Genomic DNA, 18,394 nt, shown 5'->3' with positions numbered 1-18,394 from the left:
CATGGGGATGCTGGGGCAAATGATAGGGCCTCTTGTACAGAGTAAGTTGCCTTCAGACTAAAAATTTGTTTCTGGACTGTTCATTTTCTGCTGTTATAACAGACCAGATGCTGGACTTCACTTTCCTCAATGGGAGGAAGATCACTTTGGCAGCTCCAGTGTATTGAGACCCACGTTTCCTGTTTTTGTGTCTAGCAGGATATCACAGAACTGTAGCACTCAGAGTTCTGGCATGAGTCAGAAAACCTTAGCAGCCTGAGAGCCTTCTTCATCTGTGGTTAGCTCCCAGTGCCTTTGGCTATTCAGCCATGAAAACATTTTGCAGAAGCATAAATTGGACATAAATAGTGAGGAAGTGACAGATTAGGAATTCCTGTGGGTTAAGAAATTTGAAGGACACCGTGACACCTGTTTCATAGCTATCATGGAAGATGATTTTTCTTTTTCTTCTCTAGTATATTTTTGTTTACTAAGAGATTATTTCTACTGCTGTTATTCAGTGTTCCCTTCAATAGCCTTTGTGCTTATAAGCCATTGTTAGAACAGTAAGGATTTCTGATGGCTGAACTGAATTTCAGAATTGGAAATCCGGTCCTGATCCTCCAGCTGGAAAAATGACTTTGTTCTGTTTCTACCAATGTCCTTCTCTTTAATATTCATGGCAGACAATGAATTTTTCTTCATTGATCCTGACATAAAGCTGAGTAAAGTAGCTCCAGAAGGATGGAAGGAAGAGTCAAAGAAAAAGAACAAGCTCCCTGTCAACTTCACTCTGTTTTTTCGCATCAAGTTTTTTGTGGATGATGTCAGTCTTATACAGTGAGTGTATGAACATCTTTTTAACCTCTTAAGCCCTAAGCTTAGGGACATAAATTGAATAATTGTCAAGCACTCCAAATCCCCTAAAAAGAAGAGTACCAAAGATGGTGGGGTTTTTTTGTATTATTTTGTATTTTTATTTTTTTTTCCTTCTAGGCATGCTCTCACTTGTCACCAGTATTACCTGCAGCTGCGGAAGGACATCCTGGAAGACAGGATGCACTGTGATGATGAGACAGCCTTACTGTTAGCATCCCTAGCTCTTCAAGCTGAGTATGGAGATTACCAGGCAGAGGTACAACATCAGTTTCATCTCTGAGAAATGATGTTTTTGCTGCTTAATAAAAGTATGGACTTTGAGCTACCATGCATGTGTCACAGTTCTGGCCTGGACAGGAAAATCAGCCGATGTGTTGTTGGCAATTGTAGTTTTCTTATAGTTTGACAAAGAATAGACATGGGACTGTTGTGGAACCTAGTTCAAGATTCAAGTGTTGAACCCTCCCTATTCAGTGGAGATGGATTCAGGCTTGAATAGGCCTTCAAAGTATAAGTGAAATTAAGCTCTGGGTCAGCACTGGGATGCAGATCCCCTCTTACTCAGTCTAGGTTTACAGACTTGTAGTTCTGTTTAAAACTAGTCTTTATGGTTCAGTCATATCCGTGTAGTCCATAGCATACGGAGATGCTGTCACAAAAATGTTTTGTATTGTAGGTGCATGGCGTGTCGTATTTCAGACTAGAACACTACGTCCCAGCTAGAGTGATGGAGAAACTGGATACATCCTACATCAAGGAAGAGTTGCCAAAGTTGCATAGCACTTACGTGGGTGCTTCTGAAAAAGAGATAGAATTAGAATTCTTGAAGGTAAGCGATAGTGGTTTGTTTCCTTAATCTGACTTAAAAATTCCTTTTGAAAAGATGAGTGCATGGACTTCAAATGAAATCAGAGGAAAGCAGCTGGAAGGAAGGAAGCTGAAAAAATCTTCTGAAAAGATAGATTGTTACAAGTGAAAAGAAATCATGATAGATGAGAGGGAAGTCCTTTCACTTTTTTTCCATTGTCAGTATTCTTCTTTAGCTCAAATGCAGTAGTTAAAAGTAATTATTCATCGTCACGTTTATTCCAAAGGAAGCTCTGATTATGAGGCAGCATATCCCACATTTTCTACACACTTTGCTTTTTTCATCTGCCTGTGGAGGAGCTGGGGAAGAATTTAAATACGTAAAAGTTTTGTTACAGCTCATACCTTTCGTGCTGCTTGAGATACTTGGCACAAAGCAAGCCAGAAACATTACTGAGCAGCCTTCCTTGTGCAGATAGCCGGTAGAATGATAGGAAAACTACATATAATCACAGGCATACTTGGTTTATTCTAAAAGGACCAATTAAGAAATGTAATTATGGGTTTTGCTGCTGTTGCTCATGAGATAGTGATCAGATACTGCCTTGACCCAATGCCTGAAAAAGAATTTAGCAGGTGAGAGTTTGCAATTAAGCCACTGGATAACAGTGACATCTGCGTTACCATGATCACTTTGAGACCACAGCGGCAGAGGTGATCTCAACTGTTGCTCATTTGGCAGAAATGTTCCTGTAATTGCTAGAAATCATGCTGAGCGGGAGCTGGGAACTTGAATCTAGTTGAATCTAGGCTGACCAGTGCTGGGGTAGAGAGAGCAGTTGGATTTCCTTGGCTGATACATTACATCAGTCCCTTCAGCAATGACTGAAGAGACATCTAGAATGAATGACTAGGAGAGCAAAGTGAGCAGAATTACTTCTTTCAGCAGTCTTTGCTAACATCACAAAACAGAAGTAGAGATCTAATTCTGCATTTAAGAAATGTATTCACACACCAAATACATCTGACTGGTTACAGTTTACTTTTAGCGATTAGTTTGTGGAAACTTCAATTTACCCAGAGGCTTTTATTGTTCATACTTCAGTTGTAAGGTTTTAGATGAATTCTTCGTTCACGTGCTGTAGCATTGGGCACTGTATCAACAGAGGCTACAGAGACTTACAGCCATGCAGAACAGTTTGTATTCTGTGTCTCTGTTATTGTAACATCAGTGCATGGTGTAAGTGGAATCATCAATCAAAGAGGAAGCTTTTCTCCAAAATTCATCTATATATTTACTACTTGCGATACCCTTTGCTTCAGGCCCTTAGAATTTTTATTGCATTGATCCATACAGCTGTGTCAGAGGCTCACAGAGTATGGCATTCACCTTCATCATGTGTTACCTGAGAAGAGGTCCCAAACAGGCATCCTGCTGGGGGTGTGCTCCAGAGGAGTCGTTATCTTTGAGGTTCACAACGGTGCCCGCACTCCTGTGCTACGCTTCCCATGGAGAGAGACAAAAAAAATTTCCTTCAGTGTAAGTCAGTCTCTTTCCCTGTACCGGTGCGTGTCTGTGTTTGTATCTCCAGATCCTGTTTCTTTGTGTTCGTTATTTCTGCTAATTATGCTGCACTTCTACAGCATAATCTGTGACTATGTCTTGTGTGGCTGAGCCATGGAAACAGCAATTCTAGCTCCCATAACTTATTGGAAAGCTACACCCATTTCTTCCGTACTAAGGTTTTCAGTGGCAGACTGATTAAATAATAATGAAGTACCATCTCAGCTTGCTCAGAAGTAGCTTTAAAGTGCTTCTCTGTAAAGCTCAAGTTACTTTCAGTCCCTATGCATCTCTCCAGTCGATGCCTTTTCTTCAGGAAAATTTGAATGCTATAATTGTACACAAGCAAATAAGAAGTTCTTCATAATGTAGAAGAAATCACCATCTTGAACTTTTTTTTCCCCGTTACGTAGAAGAAGAAAATAACATTGCAGAACACATCGGATGGTATCAAGCATTCATTTCAGACTGACAACAGTAAAACCTGTCAGTACCTTTTGCATCTCTGCTCTTCCCAACATAAGTTCCAGCTGCAGATGAGAACCAGGCAGAGCAACCAGGACACTCAGGACATTGGTAAGGACTGTGGTCCCACGTTGGTTTTTAAAAACAATCTTTACGTGCTTTTACAAGAAGAAAAGCTGGACTTCAGCTTTGATAATTCCACTGCGTGCTACACAGGTAGCTCTGTGTTTGCAGGGATTATACTCCAAAGGATTTATTTTGAGAACAAGAGGGAGAATTGGCAGTTGCACAGAGCTAATAGCCAGGAGTTCCTCTGAAGTAAAAGAAATCTAAAAATAGTTCATTAATAGTGCCTTCTCATTTGATTAATGGCTTTTGGGACGTTCAAGAAAAAATAATTAGGGGTAATTCCTCAATATGGTTTTTAGAGTTTGTCCAGTGAGAAATGTGTTGATTTGTTTATGTGAGATTACAGATAAAATGATGTAAACACAATAGAGCAAATAAAACAGGAAGCAATGTAATGGTGCTGTGTCTGTAAGCAGTGAGTATGGCTGTTGTAAGCTACTTCCTTTTTGATGGACCTGCAAAGGAGCTACACTAATGATTTCTCTGCCTATTTTCTTCAGATAGTAATTGCCACCTGATTTCTGTATATAAAAGTAAAGTGGTGTTCTTTTAGAAAAAAAAATTCTGCAGAATGGAATCATGAAAAAGCAAACAAAAAAAATTAACAACAATCCAGCAGCATCTGTACTAATTAATTTCTGTCCTGCTTGGAACAGAGTTCACTTGGCTGGTGGCTGGCTGGCCTTCACTACAGGCCTGGAAGTGCTCTTTGGGTCAGTCTGCCTTCTCACTCTCTTTTTGTTCCATATTTGTATCTGTCTGCATTCCAGCAGCTGTTAATCCAGGTTTCCACTAGCATAGCTGGAATGGAATCTGATCCCAAAGCAACGGGGACTGTGATCTCTAATTTAAAAAAAAAAAAAAATCACGTTGCAGACATGCAGCCCTTTCTGTTCTGAGTAGCATATTAAGTGCCAATACTGCTTTCTTTCTGCTAGAGCAGTGAGTTCCAAGCAGTATTTGGGAAGCTTTATTCTTGGCCTGCAGAAGCATCAATTTTTGTGTTTTTTGTGTTTGTTTTTTTTTTTTTTTCCCTGAGCTGTTAAAAAGTTAGTTAAAAAAAAAGAAAAAAGTGATTGAAAGAACTCTGCAAAATGTTAAAGAAAAGGACAGATGAGGTTATTAACCCTTGGCTGCTCACCATGAGAAGGGTATTTCTCAGGTTTGGAGGCTCCTCGAGGACCAACTATTGGTTAAGAGCCGTTAGTGGTCTGAATATCAGACTAAGGAAGGTTCAAATGCTTCAGGAGAGTCTTTAGAAATACAGTGTTACATTGTGTAACTGAATCACTGTGATTTCAGCTGATGACTAGAGAAATTATTCTGAGAAAAGGGAGAAGATCCAGCGTGCATCATGGCAGGGAGTGATTTGCCATGGAACATAACAGCGGAGAATGAAGACATGGGGAAGAGCACTTCATAGTCCCATTGCTGCACAGTGTTTTCAGTGATCTGGAGGAAAAAAAAAACATTTTAACACATGTAAATCTAATGAAAAGAGACTGGGAAAATAAAAGGAAAATATAATTTGAATAACATTCTGATTGCATAAATAAAAAGAGAAGATGCACAGAGCTCAGGGAAAAAAGTAACAATTTTATGTTACACAGGAAAGGGCATTTGCTATACCTTGAGAGATAATAATTTATTGTATGCAAATCTATGTCAACACAGTGACCAGAACCAGACACTGAGTTTTAGGATGGATCTTTGGATACAGGAAATGGCATTTAGGAAACCACAGAGCACTGAGGCTTAAGTAGGTTTTATAAAGGAAAACCTCTGCGCACATGAGAATTCTCAGTTGGGGGTTGGCAGAAAGTATTCACCTGAAATCCACAGGAAAATTGCGGCTTGCATTGTCAGGGATTATGTGCAACATCAAGAAAAGAGCCCTTGAAATATTGCATTAAGGTACTTTTCCACAGGATGTGAACACAGCCATAGGCAGAAAACGGAGATTTGTGATGTCTGCTCCAGCGAAACCATTCTCACACATCTCACCTGCAGTCTTGTGGTCATGACTGGGGCAGCTCTTTCACGTAGATATGGAAGTGGCAGTTGTACACTGATTCACGTTTTAAAATGACAAAAAATGTCTTCCACCACTCCATCTTCTCTATCTATGTGCTTAGTATGGATTGAGTGTGGATCAGTCAGGAGTCAGGGAGTCAAAATTCTGGCAAGCCCTGCTCAGCACTTTGCATTCTGTTCTTTGCAGAAGAAAGTGATATGCCTCTTCCTAAGGCCCTGCAGTTTAACAGAGAGTGTGAATCTTCATACTAATAAAGGGGATAAATACTTTCCTATTTAGCGTTGTTGCACATAGCATATGGATAGGGCAGCGTACTATCACTACATCCAAATTTTGTGTCCTTAGTGAACTATAGGGATGTAGTCTGTGTGCACCTGATGATGGTGTGTATTTTGAGCATTGTGGCTAAAGAAAAAAACAGCCTTGCAGGTTATTTAAACTACATGCCTTATACAAGGAGATCACACTGGCATTACTGTATAACTTGAATTTGTTTCTTGTTTTAAAAATTTCACAGAGCGAGCTTCCTTTCGGAGCCTGAACCTCCATGCGGAGTCAGTGAAAGGCTTTGGCATGGGGCGGGCCATCAGCACAGGCAGCCTGGCCAGCAGCACCCTGAACCGCCTTGCCGTGCGCCCTCTGTCCGTGCAGGCAGAGATCCTGAAGCGACTGTCCTGCTCTGAGCTCTCGCTCTTCCAGCCACTCCCTGGCTCCTCAAAGGACAAGAATGAAAAGACATCGTGGGAGGAAAGACCCAGGGTTATGAGCAAATCGTTCCACGATCTAAGCCAAAGTCATATCTCAGTTTACCCTCCGAGGAAGAATATTATCACAGCTTTGGACTCTTCCTCCCAAAAAATAGAGGACTTAATGGGAAGAGTCTTTCAGCGAATGCCAAAATTTGATACTGGATCAGCAGCAGGAGCATTAAAACTGAACAAGTAAGAGTCTCTCTGAGCACCCTGAAATTCCTTTGTGTACATTTGATGTACATTTTGCATCGGTTTTAATTTATTATTCATACCATTATTTTATTACATTGATCCTTCCCTTCCCTCTCCCAATTTCCTTTTCCCTCTGTCTGATTTCCCTTCTCTCCTTCTCCCCTTTAAGTTCAAAATCTCATGCAGGTTTAAGTAGAAGTCCCGAAAGAAAGAAAAATGAATCGGACTCATCATCCATGGAAGATTCCGGGCAAGCCTATGTTGTAGGTCAGCACACAAAAATACTGTATTTACTAACAAACTCTACAGTTGCTTCAGATGTAGTGCTTTCATGTTCGTCTTAACTGATGGTAACCTTTTAACTTGACAAAGGGATGAAGGCAAAGTTAATGAAGGCAAAATTGCCCGTGGTTCCAGATCAGTTGTAACAAATAAAAAAAAGAATACTCCTATGGACAAGGTAACCAACTGTTCTAATACATCAGGTGTCCAAAGTACAGCACACAAGTGAGTCCTAGTAGCAGTAAAAAGTGTGTTCACAAAAAAACAAACGAACAACAGCACCAGTGCTTTAGAGCAGAAAAAACACCAGTGCTCCAGAGCAGCTGAATACACTTATTTCCCACACTGGGATATGGTATGTTAATTTTTAATATTTCTGTCATCAATTTTTGGTTGCAGGAGGTTCCCTGTTACAGTAGTAGAAACTAGGATCACTGAAGCATTTGCAACTTTAGCTTGCTTTTTATGTGTTTAATATCATAACATTGATAATTTATGTAGCTTTACAACGAGTGGGAGGTGGGTAAACACTCAAACAGTAATGTGCAAACACTACAGCTGTCTACATCTCACTGAAATCAGGACTGAATGGGGAACTGGGGTTCTTATGCATTACAAGCAGAAGCTGCTGAAGGGGGACATAAGGCATGCAGTTTCTGCAGTGACTGAAGCCATTCCTCCCATGCATTTAGCTTTATCCATGATCTCTGGGGCAGCAATTCTGATCTTAGGTGTGTAGTGAGTAGTCTTGCTGAATTCCATTTCTCATAGTGAGGAACACAGCTCATCAGCTGAAACTTCAGGGTTCAGATGGTTGAGAAAGCCTGGACTTTGCTTAACTAAGAAGCTTGAATTATCTTACCTCCTTTATTTCCATAACTTAGTATGTTTATTATTTTATCCCCTTTAAAATACTGTCATATTTACTTAGAATTTTCCAAAGAAAATATGACCCAGTGTGCAAAGCAGTTTGCGTAGAAATATTGAGAAATGCTTGTTACTGCCCAAACTTGCTTGTTAATGTATAAAAACTTGTAAGGCTGCTGTTCTGATGCTTTATAAAATTAGGTATGTTCCTCAAATCGTACTATAAAATTTAGTCTTTGACTTACCCATTTTCTTAAAGCCTCACTGATTTATTTCTTCTGAAGTTTAGAATGACTGAGAAGGCCATACCTCTGTCCTTTCTTTAATTCTCTGCCTTTGCACGAGCTTCCACCTATCTGGACTTTGAATTGCGACCAAAGCATTCCAAATGATTGGAATTTGCTCAACCATAACTACTTCGGTGTTTGCTCATTTTAGAAATAAGTACTCTGCTGTTGTGATGGGCTCGTGCATGTTCTGTGTAAAGTCTAATGCATCTTCATAGCTTTCTTGATGAAAAAAAATTCATATTAATATCTAACACTTGCATTCATGTTGCAGGTGTTAGCATGAGTAGCTCTGGAAATCTTCCATCATCAACACCATTAAAAGAGAGCAGTAAGTTAATCAGTAATAATATGTCCATTCCACTGGTTAAGTCAGTAACTTCTAATTAGTACTTGTTGAGAGCTTCACTGGCACCTGTGCTGTTCTTTGACTATGCTTACATCAGACTCCTCTGCCAATCACCTGAGTGGGTCCTTTGTCTAAATCTATCTCAAATACTGGGTTGGGGTTACTTCTGGAGGGAGATTTTTACATCAGCGTAATGCTTTTCAGCTGTGGAGAGTGTCTGTCCAGTTTGGTTCCCGAAAGGTGCTGTTACCTGCAATAAACTCTGTTCTTCAAAGCTCCTTTCCCGTGTGTGTGAGGCTGATAGTTCCGCAGTGCCTGGAAACCATGTGCTGACTTTTGGAGTGGGGTAGGGGTGGGGATAGAAACCCTTTTCTGGAGGGGCTGTCTGCTGCATTCTCTTGCACCGGGGTTTTTTTGCCTGTTAGTGATGTGTAGAGCTCAGTATGTGTCTTGTTGCTGTCGAAGTGCCTGTACCACTTACAGCAAAACTGGGCCAGGCACTCGAGCCCAAGCAAGTTCCATCTTCTCCAGGTAGATAATTCATGCGTTCAGACTGACAATATGGTGGCATTTTAACAAGATAGGTTATAATAGATATTTCTCATGTTGATTGTTTCAATTAAAGGCTATTGTTAAGAGAATTCACTCGGTAACCTTTTAGTAACTTAGAACCATAGACTGGCTTGGGTTGGAAGGGACAATCAGGTGCCTAGGGCCCCATCCAGCATGGCTGTGAGCACCTCCAGGGATGGGGCGTCCACAGCTTCTCTGGACAACCTTCTCTTCACAGCTGGACCAACCCCTATTTTAGAGAGGATTTTCAGGTTATCAGAGGAGTGATTTCTTCTATTGAATAGAACTTAAAGGCAAACCGAAAAGGATGTTATTGTGCATGTGTTCACCTGGTGTCTGATTAAGAAATGTTGGCTTTTCAGGTGACTCTCTGCAAACAACACAGAGCAGAGTTTCCTCACCAGAAAGAGAGATCACTTTGGTGAACCTGAAAAAGGATGAAAAAATGGGCTTGGGTATGTGGCTTTAACATTGTTGAATTGTTTTGGATATTTATGGAAGCTGAAAATAATATAAAGATTTTGTGTTCTGTATTTAAGTATCTATTGTAGGACTGAGGAAAATAGTTATTAGTTGTATTTTAAAGACATTTAAGATGCAGAAGCCTAAACTTTCTTGCTAACACCCGCTGCTGACTTGAGTGGCGTTGGGCAAATCTGTTTCTCAGCTTCTCTGTATTACGTGTGGGCTGATTTCTGATTATTGTGAAATAATAATAAAAAATGGCATTGAAGGTTTGTCTTTGTGTTCAGATAAAATGCTTGTGTCACGTGGACACCTCACAGTTGTGATGACTTAGAGATTTTCAAGAAGTAATACTTATAAAGCTATTATAAATGAATTGTGTACTTTTTTCTTATTCTCATCATATAGATGAATTGAACTTCAATTATGAGATTTAGTGAGCCCAGAATCAGAAATATTTGGATTCCATTCCTTGTTTTTCTACTGATGTTTTCATAAACCCATGTCATTTTCCCCTGTAATTTGGTATCAGATACAGTTCTTTGGGGAAGTTCTTTGAAGTATCTCTGTTCTGTCGCAGAGGACTATTACGTAAATTTGAAGGGAGAAGAAGCCTTGAAGATCATATTTAGTATTGACACTGCACAGTAACTTAAGAGTTGACCAAGAATAAGAGCAATTCATAGGGACTGTCCCTTCTGCCTTTTCTGCTGTCTGTTACTTTGCTCTTTTTGTTAGAGCAGAGAAAGCCTGACATCTTGGATGTTCATTTTTCTTGATCATGAACATCTTTCCCAGATCTACCTTGTAGAATTGATTGACAGAAATAGATTGGAAGCTTAGAAAGAAAAACATTGGTGCACTTTTAATACGGAACACTGTGTTTGAAGAACATCGTTCTTAACACCAGGTCAGACATTTTGATGAGGCATCTAAAATTCTGAGTAACAGAAAAGCATGTCATCTGGCCAGTGGGAATATATGCAGTGTCATCAGAATGTGCATACGTCTCTCTTGCCCCAGTTGGAGGTTTCTAGGAAGACAACTAAAACCAAGTCTGAATTGCTTTTTTAAAATTAAGAGTGCAATGAAGCTTTATCCAAAAGCTTTACCATTTACTTTCATGTAGACTTCTTTGAGATGTATAGATTTATTTATTTTTTATTTTACGTTTATTAGAATGATGAAGTTTTTTGTCTGCTTTAAAATACCAGCTTGTGCTGAGCTAAGTTACACTCTGCTTACTCACATATGTGCATGCTTTGGGCCTTTTTCAATAGGCTTTCAGATAGTTGGTGGAGAGAAGACGGGGAAACTTGATCTGGGAATTTTCATTCACTCAGTTACTCCTGGAGGGCCAGCTGATGTGGAAGGATCTCTGAAACCAGGTGAATGGTGTGAGAAAGGAGAAGCGTATACATGACAAAAAAAGACCAAATTCCTCTGTAGTGCAATTTCCCTCCATAGCTGCATTAGTCCCTGAAATATGCCATCCTTCTGGAGAACTTATGAGAACTGGTTATATATCTGTTAAACAATATGAAAACAAAAGTCATTTGCATCAAAATAAAAAATTGTAATGATTAGGGTTCCTTTTTCCAACATCAGTTTAATGTCAGTAATTTTTATTCCATGTATTGCATAGAGATTTTCAGACCTGCAACTCTGACACTGTTAATTACTGAAAATGTGAATGTTGGATTGTATCTAAACAAGCACTTTTATGCAGGACACCGACTGATATCTGTGAACAGCACAAGTTTGGAGGGTGTCACCCACCACACAGCGTTAGAAATTATAGAGAATGCACCTGAGGATGTAACACTTGTTATCTCTCAGCCCAAGGAAAAGTCATCCAAAGGTATGGAGAGATGTATTCCTTAGTATTAAACCGATGATCTGAGCAGCTGACCTGGCTATACATCGCTTCTGTACAACCCCAGTTAGCTTAAAACTGTGTTCTGAGGCTGACAGTGGAAGCGTTAACCTTTATAGTAGGATCATTTGGTGTAACTTTCAGTGAGGGCACATTGGTTGCACCTTAAATAGAAAGCGTTCTGCGTGGTATGGAATGGCCATAAACTGAGAAATATGTGTAACACTGTAAACAGGATGTGACCAGTCCCTGCTGTCTTCTCTTCTGGCTTTCAGCATCGTGCAGTGCTGCACACCTCGCTAATGGAACCAGGACCTATGTAAGGAGACCATCTTCAGTGCAGGACAATGAAGCAGAGTCTTCTTCGGAGGAGCCTAGCCGGTCCCGTGCTCACCAGAGGGCTGCTGCAGGCAGCGTGTCTGCCTTGTCAGGGGGCAGAAGGGATGGGAGTGTGAGCTCCCAGGACTCCAGGACCGAGAGTGCCAGCTTGTCCCAGAGCCAGATGGCCAGCTGCTTCGGCAGACGTGCCAGTGGCAGAGCCCAGCAGGATCCGCACAAGTACAGTGACTCCCAGTCTGGAGTTGTGAAAATTAATGAGAAGAGAAGGTCGTCGTCGGACAGTACTCGAGCCAAAATGAAAAGGTTGGGAGTCGTGGAGTCCGTGGAGTATTCTGACCGAGGAGATTCTGACATGGATGAAGCAACTTACTCCAGCAGTCAGGAGCAGCAGGTTGCTCAAAAGGCACAGTGTATTTCATATGAAAGTTTCCCATTGGTGTAATAGTGGCAGTGAAATATCTGTCTGTTGGTGTGAATGAGCTGACTGGATGTGGAGGAAGGACAGCCTAACCCACAGCTTGTCCTCCTAATGGCAAACGCTGATAGCTGATTTCTACCAGTTTGGTGTTTTTGTTCAAAAAAAGTGAAGAAATTCACTCCTGGAATTTCAAAGCATTTTCCAACTTTACCATGTCATTTCACGGGCATGTCTTACTCCAGGCAGATTCTGCTTTGGAATGAATGTGCAGTGCTCCTGTTGATTCTGTAAGAAACATCCATTCATTCATTTAGTTTTGTCTAATGTGATAATAGTCTAATGACACTCCTGATGATCTAAGTTTATTTACTTGAAAGATACGTTATGTTTATCCTAGACTAGATAAAGGTAGCACTGATGTAATTGGAATGAAAGCCTAGAGTAGCAGCTAAACCTGTATCTTTTGACATTGATCTAATCAGTGGAAAAATGCTGTTATCTAATGAAATGTCATTCTTGTCTCATGAAGCTCTGAAGTGAGCCATGCCCTGAGCAAAGACATGCTTCACTTTGCTGAAGGTACGCAGCGGAAAGTACTACAAATTCATCTCTAATCTGTAATGATCTCTGTGTTCAGCTGATGAAGAAAGCTGGATGAATTTATGTAAATTAATGCAACAGGACCTAGGCTGCTGTAATGGTGAAGTTCTAGTTATGTTTTCTGTGATCCATGACATTAAAGACTCAGCTGCTGAAGGCCAGATGTGCTTCTGCACTAATGCTATTTAATTGCAGCTGTGGAAGAGTTAAAGCAGTGTGTCTCATGAACCATACAGATTGGTACTTTCCCATGTGGAAACCTTTTGGCTGCAGCTGACTCAGAAACGCATCCTTTAGGATCTTACCTGTACAATTCTGTTCTAACAAAAAAATCTCTTTTTTCTTTTTCTTTCTTTTTTTTTTTTTTGTTTTAAATAAAGGAATCTTCCTCAGCGAATGCAGCCAACAAAATGAATTCTAAAAAGGTTTCTGCAGAACTTCTTAAACCTGGAGATATCTTTGAGGTTGAACTAGCCAAAAAAGATAACGGCTTGGGAATAAGTGTCACGGTACTGTTTGACAAGGTTTTCAGATGTTTTCTCTTTTTCTCTACTCCCATAACCCATTAAATTACTAAATTCCAAGGAAGCAAAATATTTTCTGGAGTCACTGCAGAGCATGTAGTTTTACTGACTTACAATTAATCTTACCAAAGCTGGAAAATAGTGTTGTAAATCCTTCATGCCAACTCCCATTTGGGTAACCTTCATTTGATGTTTTACAGTGAAACCCCGAAGTCCCAACAGAATCTTACCACAGCAGCTGCTTTGCAAGCACAAACAGAAAGATGGGCTTTGTCCCTTGCTCCCCAGTAACGTGGCAAGTTTGCAAGGGGGAAAAATTAGAGCTTTCCTGCTGGGCATCACGCACAGAAAAGGGGTTGTATTACCTCAGAGTATCTGCACTCCACATACACGTACTGTTTTGTGTTCTTCCTCTGCTGGTTAAAAGGCAGAAAGCAAAAATCTACCGAGATCCAACTGAAACCTGCCTTGCCATGCCTCCTTGCAAGATTACTGCCCTTAGGAGACAAAAATGTACTTTTCACGGATGAATTTCTCATCAGGTTATAAAATTTTGATGGTGATTTGCACTTAGGGGCTGCCACACCTCACAGAGGCACTTCAGGGATTAAGAGAATGAATCATAACTGAGATGCACGTCTTTCACTGTTCTTGTTTTTGTTTTGCGCTCAGAAATGCATATGAGTATTTTAATATTCCAGAATTATCTCTGGTTGATAGATCAGCAGACTATGCAATAATTTGAGAATGGAGAAGTAGCATAAATTATAACAATAGAGAGCAGCTATTAACTGTAGATCAAATCTATTGAGTTTTAGTGGCTGCTTATTTCTAAACCAAGTCGCTCTTTTCCCAATTGTGGCAGTGTGGATAGGCCTATGAGGTGGAATTGGAATTTGCAACCATTGAAGTCGCATTGCTCTTTCAACCTCTCAGTGTGGAGTGACTGGTGGTACAAAGGGTGAGCACAACATGGTTACTGAAGAGCAGCAAGCCTGCAAAGCCTGGGGCTTTGCAGAAACCATCACAAAATGCCAACAATGCAGTGATCGCCCTTGGAGGATTACCAAGTAGTGCCTTCATTGTGCTTTCCTTTTTCACTCTCCACGCTGAGCCTTGCATTGCCATCCTGTGCAGTGGTGAAAAGAAGAGGGATACAACCAGCTCTATGCTTTAATCTTTCAGATGTAACATCACACACTTTCAGAGTGAACATTAATGTTTTGTTGGTCTCCTTCCTCCCTCCAGTTTGTGGAGGAGCTCTGACAGTACAGTGTTGGCTGTCTGAAAGCCTGGAATCCAAAGGACCGCAGAAGACAGTGCCACTTGAGCTTGAGCAGTTTTTTCAGTGTAGACCTTCAAATTTCTATGACCTGAGAGAAAAGAAGCACTCCTCAGTTTGTGTTACATCAGAGGGTGAATTGGAGTAGGACACTGCATGGGATACATCTTCTCTTTGGCTGTTGCTGCCTGCTGTGCTCACACAGTTCTTGGAGCTTTGTGTGCATGCAAGCATGTAAACTCCAGCACAGCAGACATGCTTTGCTGCAGGATACTTCTTTGGAGTGCATTTGCATTGTGATGCATTGTGTTTGTACACTCTTCCACCCTAGCCTCACTCATAACAAATTGCATGACTGTGAACCATGCTTTGTAAAATGTTTTTGTTTGACAATTTGGCCTTTCCTTTTATGTGCCAGTAGCCAAAGTGCTTCCTTGAGTGCAGCTATCCTTGTAGTATGTTGTGTTGAATTATGAAGTGTTCTAGCTGTACAAAGACTGACTAACCCCATTTTTGCTCTCCTTTTAGGGTGGTGTAAACACGAGTATAAAGCATGGTGGTATTTATGTGAAAGCAGTTATTCCAAATGGAGCAGCTGAAGAAGATGGCAGAATAGAAAAAGGTATTTTGGGTCATTCCATCAGGGGTTCTGAATGTGAGAAATGGACAGAGAACTGTCCAGAGTAGGCTTGAGGGTACACTGTGGCTCGGAAGCTGGGAAATCTGTTTAACAAAGGCACAAGCAGAGAAGGCATCAGGAGGAAGAACTGCCTTTCCGAGTTCACGTGTTTATGGTTTAAATTCAGAATTTTGTCTCGAATGATCTGGCAGGTAATTCTGCAGATGAGGTTAACATTAAGGCAAAGTAGAGAACAGCTGCAGAACCAAAAGAAAACTGCAGAGATTGTGGAGGGGAAAATATGAAATCTGCTGCAGGATTATTATCCATAATGCAGCCTGTGGTGATGGAGAGCACTTCTCTGCATCAGCCCTGGGGAGGAAGAGCTTTTGTGTTATTTGTGGCCCTTTCACTTAGTGTAGGGGGTTACTTCATACAGAAAATCAATGTAATGGCTATGGCTTTTCTCGTTTTTGAGCCAGGCTTCAGTCCTTACTAAAGAGACAACTGCCCTTATAGACAAAGTTTGGTTTTTAATATAGATGTAAGAGTTTTGTGGCAGGTCATCATTCCAATAGTTAATGCTGGCTTTGACGTGGGGTTATTCCAGTTTGGTTTAGTTGCAAAGTTCTCCTCTTTGCTCAGAAAAGGGAGGGGAGATTGGATATTCAGAAAAATTTCTTCTCAGAATGAGTGGTGAGGCATTGGATGAAGCTGTCCAGGGAGGTGGTAGAGTCACCGTCTCTGGAGGTGTTCAAGAACCATGGAGATGTGGCACAGAGGCCTATGGTCAGTGGGCATGGTGGGGATGGGTTGAGGTTGGACTTGGTGATCTTAGAGGTCTTTTCCAACCTTAATGGTTCTATGATTTTATTATTTACTTCAGTCACTGCCTTTGTTAGCTGAGATTTTCAGGTTTCTGTGCTTTATATATGTTGTGCTTCATTTTTTCTCAAATGATGAATTACTTATTTCTAGGTGACCGTGTGCTTTCTGTCAATGGGATTAGTTTGGAAGGTGCTACGCATAAACAAGCTGTGGAAATGCTGAGAAACACCGGGCAGGTCAGTGGCTAAAGATCCTGCCTGACAAGTTAGAAAGAAATGTGTACTCTAGACTGTGCCATCTCCACGACCGCCGCCAGTTAACCAGAGGATTTCATCTCTTCAGGTGGTGCATCTGCTGTTGGAAAAAGGACAGCTTTCAGTGGCAAAGGCTCATGCTCCGGTAACACCACAGTGCACGCCTCCAAATCTGGCAGGGCCGTGTGAGCCTCAGGAGAAACCAGCAACAAGGGCTGCAAGCGCCAAAGACTACAGCTTTGTCACTGCAGGTCTGGCCATGTAGGAAAACTCAGAACAGTGAAAGCATCCTTTAGTTTTATATAATTGTTTTTCTGTATCTCCTGTGAAATAGAAAGAGAGGAGATAGAGCCGGAAGGAATCCATACCTAGCCCCTGCACATAATGCAGTTTTTGCCTTTCTGTGCCAATGCAATTTGTTTTGAAGGTTTCCTTTCACATCTTGTTAACACAGTTCAGTGACTATGAACTGTTTGCTCTCTCGCTGTTCCTTTTTCGTTCCCAATTTTGCTAGCAGGCCAGGGGGGCTGTGTAGGATTGTTGAGGTAGAAGGGTGCTGCTAATTCTGGTGCTGCTAAGACAAATGTACTAAGCGGAGGTTAAATCCTCATATATAACTGAGAGTTCCTGTTATATATAACTGCTGCTCCTAGATGCAGTGTAGATGGGAGCAGACATCCAAAGTTGGGACTGGAGAAGGGCCAGCTGTCTGCCTGACCAGAGGCTGGCACCTCTCAGCTCCTCCTGCTGCAGAGCTGTGGAAAGGGTGGGGAATCTGTGTACGTGGGGAGACTACTGCTGATACCTTTTGGCCTTTCTTTCTGGGTAGGGTTTTTCCTACCTGCCAGGAGCTACTGTTGCTGCTCTCACAGGTGTCTGTTCAGTGAGCAGAACCAACACATCACTCAGCTATGACAGTCTCCTTTACGGGCTTCTGGAGGACTGAACTATGGGGACACCTCCATGTGCTGCGTGGTGTGGTGTTAGGAAGGCAAGCCATCAGACAGAGAACATCATAGTTGAAGGCAGAACACACACCACTTGTTTTAATGGCCAGTGTGTTGTAGGAAATAATGTACTACCGCTTCTCTTACAGAGAACACATTTGAGGTAAAGCTGCTGAAGAACAGCTCAGGCCTTGGGTTCAGCTTCTGCCGTGAGGATAATCCTACTCCAGAGCAGCTGGGCTCAACCATTGTGAGGGTGAAGAAGCTCTTCCCTGGGCAGCCTGCTGCAGAGAGCGGGCAGATAGACATTGGGGATGTCATTCTCAAAGTTAATGGGGCATCACTCAAGGGTTTATCTCAGCAGGTTAGTGATTTCTACTGTCTGTCTTAGTGTGTAACTCGTGCTGTGGTAGTCCTAAACGTCTTGGTGGCTCTAATACTGAATCCAAATGTGGCCATAGGAAGTCATCTCTGCGCTGAGGGGAACATCTCCAGAAGTCTCTCTTCTCCTTTGTCGGCCACCGCCTGGTATACTGCCAGACATCGATCCTGCTTTGTTGGTAAGGCCTATGGCATAAGATGCTTATTTTTTAATTACTATTTGAGGGTTCATTTATTTGGTCTGGTGGGTTAGTTAATTAAATGCAAGGTAGAAATGCCTTCTCTCTAAATTGGAGAGGTATGGATTTGAAGGATGGACTGTTCAGTGGGTTAAGAACTGGTTGGCTGGTCGCAGCCAAAGGGTTGTGATAAATGGTTCTATGTCAGGGTGGAGGCCGGTCACGAGTGGTGTCCCCCAAGGCTCAGTCCTGGGACCGGTGCTCTTCAATGTCTTTATCAATGACATAGACGATGGAATCGAGTGTACCCTCAGCAAGTTTGCAGATGACACCAAGCTGAATGGTGCAGTCGATACACTGGAAGGAAGGGAAGCCATCCAGAGGGACCTGGACAGGCTGGACAAGTGGGCCCACAAGAACCTAATGAGGTTCAACAAGGCCAAGTGCAGGGTGCTGCACTTGGGCCAGGGCAATCCCAGGTATTTATACAACCTGGGGGAAGAAGTACTTGAAAGCAGCCCT

At 41.6% G+C, this 18,394-nt stretch overlaps 1 protein-coding gene across 10 annotated transcripts in view; it reads left to right on the top strand.

Annotated features, from left to right (window-relative positions):
- Positions 1-18,394, top strand: part of PTPN13 (protein tyrosine phosphatase, non-receptor type 13) — a 104,613-nt gene that overhangs the window by 68,158 nt on the left and 18,061 nt on the right. For 7 of the 10 annotated variants that reach the window (XM_021395171.1, XM_021395173.1, XM_021395178.1 and 4 more), the window contains 18 exons: positions 666-819; positions 976-1,114; positions 1,535-1,687; positions 3,023-3,205; positions 3,643-3,805; positions 6,376-6,799; positions 6,972-7,069; positions 8,513-8,569; positions 9,523-9,615; positions 10,906-11,013; positions 11,355-11,486; positions 11,777-12,243; positions 13,239-13,382; positions 15,193-15,286; positions 16,262-16,347; positions 16,454-16,616; positions 17,462-17,676; positions 17,774-17,872. In XM_021395171.1, the coding sequence (XP_021250846.1) occupies positions 666-819; positions 976-1,114; positions 1,535-1,687; positions 3,023-3,205; positions 3,643-3,805; positions 6,376-6,799; positions 6,972-7,069; positions 8,513-8,569; positions 9,523-9,615; positions 10,906-11,013; positions 11,355-11,486; positions 11,777-12,243; positions 13,239-13,382; positions 15,193-15,286; positions 16,262-16,347; positions 16,454-16,616; positions 17,462-17,676; positions 17,774-17,872 (2,972 nt within the window). The remainder of the gene's footprint in view (positions 1-665; positions 820-975; positions 1,115-1,534; positions 1,688-3,022; positions 3,206-3,642; positions 3,806-6,375; positions 6,800-6,971; positions 7,070-8,512; positions 8,570-9,522; positions 9,616-10,905; positions 11,014-11,354; positions 11,487-11,776; positions 12,244-13,238; positions 13,383-15,192; positions 15,287-16,261; positions 16,348-16,453; positions 16,617-17,461; positions 17,677-17,773; positions 17,873-18,394) is intronic. The other 3 variants (XM_021395180.1, XM_021395175.1, XM_021395174.1) reach the window with 2 other exon arrangements.

The sequence above is a fragment of the Numida meleagris genome, chromosome 4 (assembly GCF_002078875.1).
Source record: "Numida meleagris isolate 19003 breed g44 Domestic line chromosome 4, NumMel1.0, whole genome shotgun sequence".
Classification (NCBI taxonomy): Eukaryota; Metazoa; Chordata; class Aves; order Galliformes; family Numididae; genus Numida; species Numida meleagris.
The sequence above is the reverse complement of the archived record's forward strand: the minus strand, read 5'-3'. Positions and strand labels throughout refer to the sequence as shown.